Below are 4,895 nucleotides of genomic sequence, written 5' to 3'. Positions count from 1 at the left end.
GTGAATCTCAGCAAACATGAACGATATTTCAACACAAAACCAAAAGGAAAATTAGAAATTAGATTCTGCATGAAGAAAATGAAGGTTAAAATCATCAACATTTTACACTACAATATTAATTTTACAACTGTAATCCACAGCAGTGGATTAAAAATTATTATTGTGAAAAAAATATTTATATTGCAAAAGTACATTTATAAATATATATATATATATATATATATATATATATAAAAAGGTAGAGTAGTATTCATGCTAAATTTATTTTATACCGACTTAATTAATATAGAAATGGGAATTTGGGGTTAAATGTGCTTAATGCACCAAAACACGTTTTTAAAATACACTTAATTTTCTTCAGGCTACATATATTTTTGTATTTCTTTCTTTTGATTCTGAAATTAATTTATACTGAATTTAATTCATACTGACTAAACTAACATACAGTAGGAATGGGAATTTGGGGTTAAATGTGCTTAAATATGCACAAAAATATGCTGTTAAAATAAGCTGCATGTTTTCATGCTAAATATATTTTCTTGTTTCTTTCTTTCGACTGTGAAGTGAAATATGAGCCGCGTGTGAGATTCACCGAGTAAAGCAGATTAATCTACAGCCTCACCTGAGAGACAGAGAGAAGACAGTTAGTCAAGAGACAACTAACACACAACCCAGTCACCATCACCATCATCACCATCATCATCAGACAAACACACATCTCTATACAGGAGTGATTCATTCTGTCAGTATCAGACACTGATCATATCAATCTGACATCTGCAGCAGCTCTGCTTCAAACCCTACTGAGGGAACTAACTAGACAGCTTCTGAGACATCAGTGAGCTGCAAAAGGATGCTTTCTAATAAAAATACCACACTATACTTGGCAGTGGTATTTCAGTATAACTGAGATACAATTATAGTTTTAATTGATATTTTGAATCAGTTTTCTGTTTTCATTTAAATTTTTATTTTAGTGTTTTTGGCATTTCCAGTAGTTTTTGAATTTAAAAAAAAAAATAAAATATCTATATAGTTTCTATTCATTTTAATTTAATTTAATTTTTGTTCTATTTATAGCTTTTTATTTTTTTAATTAGTTTTTATTTTTATATATTCTGTTTTAATTTTAATTTTAGTTTATGCTCATTTTAATTTGAGTGTTTTTGGCATTTCCAGTAGGTTTTGAGAATTTTTCAAAAATTAAAATATCTATTTAGTTTCCATTCATTTTATTTTATTTTTATTTCTAGTTTTTTATATTTTGAATTACATTTTATTTTTATATATTCTGTTTTTATTTAATTCTACTTAAAGTTTTAGTAATGTTGCTGTGTGTTTATCTCATTTTTATTAGTTTTTGATTTTTTCTATTACAATTTTTATTTCAGTTTTAACTTATTTTAGTACATCAGGTTATTATAATATTTATATTATATATTATAAAATAATACATAATATTTCACTTTATATTTATTTCAAGTAATGAAAAAGGCTTTATATATGTGTTTGTGTGTGTGTATATATATATATATATATAGTTTTAGTTAATGTTAATAACCCTGATTCTTGCAGAGAAGACAATCCCAGAATGCACTTCAGAAAAATAGCCATAACGGTCAAAGTCGAGAGAAATGTTTGATTTAGTTTGGTTTCTGTTAAGGCTGTAGCTGCAGATGCTTTCAGACCAGAAGCACAATGATGACGAAAGACGCTGCGTTTCTCCACGTCAACAAGCTTTAAAAACAGAGACTGTCTCTGTGCACGATAGAAAATGAAGCAGCGTCTCACGGCTGGTGAGTCTGTAACTCTCTAGAGAGTCTGAAATGATTCAAATGTACAGCTGCCATTCATTTGAATCACTGAATCAGTTCAAACTGTTCAGTTGCATTTAAAACTCAGTCTCACGATTCAATGATTCATGTGTCACCAACCACACTGATTCAGTTTCCATCTTGTAATATGTTCATTGTTCATTTCATAATTTGAAAGCTCTGAAATGATCTAAACAGACGTGAGATGCTCCGGCGAGACATGGATCATGGATCTGGTGACGGCGCTCTCGTACAGAGGAACTCCTTCACCCGCGTTATTGAAGGCCTTCAGAGAGATGACGTAATGAGAGCTGGGCTCTGCAAACACACACAAACACAAAAACCTGACTTGATTCTGTTCTGAAGAGCTGGAGACGAGGCCGTTTACAGCAGTTATTAACATGCTCTGTCTCACACGCGTTAAAGGTCTTAAAGCTACAGCACTCCACAGACCGGTTCATTATATAGAGGCGAGTGTGACATTCATCTATTATTATTAATTTGGTGTGATTAATTACAGAAAAAAATACTGTGTTAAAGTGATTAATGCATTAACGTTGCACCCCGTCTAGATCTGTCCGTCATCTTACACTGAAGTCGATTAGAATGCAGTTCAATGAGCCTAGAATTCAAGATATGAGCAAAAAAAATAAATCACCCTCTTATATTTATATCATATGGTATAGTTTAGCAATATCACACCAGCAAGAGTGCTGCTTTTCCCCAACATCTGCACCATTACTAATGTGATTTTGATTTAATAGTTCAGTAAACAAGTTAATATTGTGTTACATTTTAGACACAGTATTGTCAGTTTTTGCTCAATTTCGCAAATGAAAACCGTTCCGATCAAAGTCAACACACAGCGGTGATTCGCTACTGAATGAATCCACAGTTTTGAACAAATCGAGTGAGTCAATGATTCAGTGACTCATTCACAAAGAGTCACTTGAATTGTTTCTGAATGAATCGGCCATTTGAACAAATTGAGTGAGTCAATGATTCAGTGACTCATTCATAAGGAATCACTTGCTTTTTTATGAATGAATTGGCTGTTTGAACAAATCGGTTGAATGAATGATTCAATGACTCAATCATTAAAAACTGTGACTTGCCGCCACCTTTTTAAAAATCATTTCATATTTCAAGATAATTTTTTTAATACCATTGATACTGCTTTATTATCATTATTTATCAAATGTTGAATCTAAATATTTATTTCCAAAACTTTTATTGTTATATCTATCCAATGCTTTTCTCGTCTAACACAATAATGGCTTTAAATTATCTTCTGGGGGGTAATTTCTCAGCCAAAATTGATGTGCAATCAATTTAATTAATTGACACATCATGTAATTAATCGCTTGACAGCCCTAATTATAATTTCATATAATTAATCAATTTTGCAACATTGGCACTGTTATTGAACTGAATTGAGCTGAATAATGACAATACTGTCTTGTAAGAGCTTGAGTTTGTTTCATAATTGATGAATTTTGCAACATTAATACTTTTATTTTCTTGTTTATTGCTGGGCTGCCCACTCCGTAGCCGATGATGTAGCCGCGCACGAGGATGTTGGGGTTCAGCGGCGGAGTCCAGCTCATGATGATGCTGTTGGGCAGCGGACGCACGTGCAGAGAGCTCGGCTGGTTGGGAACTTGAGTTTCTATAGACGAGAGAAAGGGACAAAATTAAAGCGAGGTCATTGCTCAGCTGGGTTCAACAGGTGCCTGGAATCACTGCTGCCTGAGAAATCAACCCAGAATGACTTAAAAATGTGGTAGAAAACAGAATTAGTATGAAGTAGAATGAATTCTTGAAAATTCACATAAAATTAATAATTTTTAACTACAAAAGCAAAACTTTGAATGCTGACTTGAGACAGACAGACAGACAGACAGAATGATAGATAGACAGACAGAAAGACAGAACAAATGAACAAACAAATGATAGACAGACAGACAGAGAGAACAAACAAACAAAGGAAAGAAAAAATGAACGATAGACAGACAGAGAGAACGAACGAACAAATGAACGACAGACAGACAGAATGAACGAAAGAACGAACAAACAAAAGAACGACAGAACGAACGAATGAATGACAGATAGACAGAACGATTGAACGAATGAACAACCAACAGACAGGCAAAGCGAACGAACAAACAAAAGAACAACTGACTGAACTAATGAATGACAGATAGACAGAACGATTGAACGAATGAACAACCAACAGACAGGCAAAGCGAACGAACAAACAAAAGAACAACTGACTGAACTAATGAATGACAGATAGACAGAACGATTGAACGAATGAACAACCAACAGACAGGCAAAGCGAACGAACAAACAAAAGAACAACTGACTGAACTAATGAATGACAGATAGACAGAACAACTGAGCGAACGAATGACCAACAGACAGGTAGAACAGACAAACAAACAAACGAAAGAACAAACGAACGATAGACAGGCAGAATGACAGAATGAACAATCGAACAAACAAACAAACGAAAGAACAAATGAACAACAGACAGACAGAGAGATAGATAGACAGACAGCACAAATGATCAAACGAACGATCAACCAACCAACAAACAAATGAAAGAACAAACGAACAACAGACAGAGCGAACGAATGAACGAACAAAGAAAAGAACGACAGAACGAACGAATGAATAACAGATAGATAGAAAGACAGAGAGAACGATTGAACGAATGAACGAACAACAGACTAACAAACAAATGAAAGAACAAATGAAGATAGACAGACAGAATGAACGATCGAACAAACAAACAAATGAAAGAACAGAACAGAACAGAACGACAGAATGACAGATAGGCAGAATGAATGAATGAATGAACAAATAATTGATAGAAAGACAGACACAGAACAAACGATCAAACAAACAAACAAATGAAAGAACAAATGAATGACAAACAGAATGAATGAACGAACGAACAAACGAACGAACAAACAACAGAAAGACAGAATGAACAAACAACAGATAGATAGATGATAGATAGATAGATATATAGATAGATAGATAGATAGATAGATAGATAGATAGATAGATGGATGG

General features: G+C 33.4%; 1 protein-coding gene across 1 annotated transcript in view; it reads right to left on the bottom strand.

The window, feature by feature from the left end:
• The window catches only part of LOC107670917 (netrin receptor DCC-like), a gene marked incomplete at its 3' end in the record, with an annotated part of 205,240 nt that overhangs the window by 19,185 nt on the left and 181,160 nt on the right, over positions 1–4,895 (bottom strand). The window contains exon 15 of the mRNA XM_016463737.1: positions 3,326–3,483. Within this exon, the coding sequence (XP_016319223.1) occupies positions 3,326–3,483 (158 nt within the window). The remainder of the gene's footprint in view (positions 1–3,325; positions 3,484–4,895) is intronic.

This window comes from Sinocyclocheilus anshuiensis, unplaced genomic scaffold (genome assembly GCF_001515605.1).
Source record: "Sinocyclocheilus anshuiensis isolate Anshui unplaced genomic scaffold, SAMN03320099.WGS_v1.1 scaffold1266, whole genome shotgun sequence".
In the NCBI taxonomy this organism is placed as follows: domain Eukaryota; kingdom Metazoa; phylum Chordata; class Actinopteri; order Cypriniformes; family Cyprinidae; genus Sinocyclocheilus; species Sinocyclocheilus anshuiensis.
This window is presented reverse-complemented; position numbering and strand designations above follow the sequence as displayed.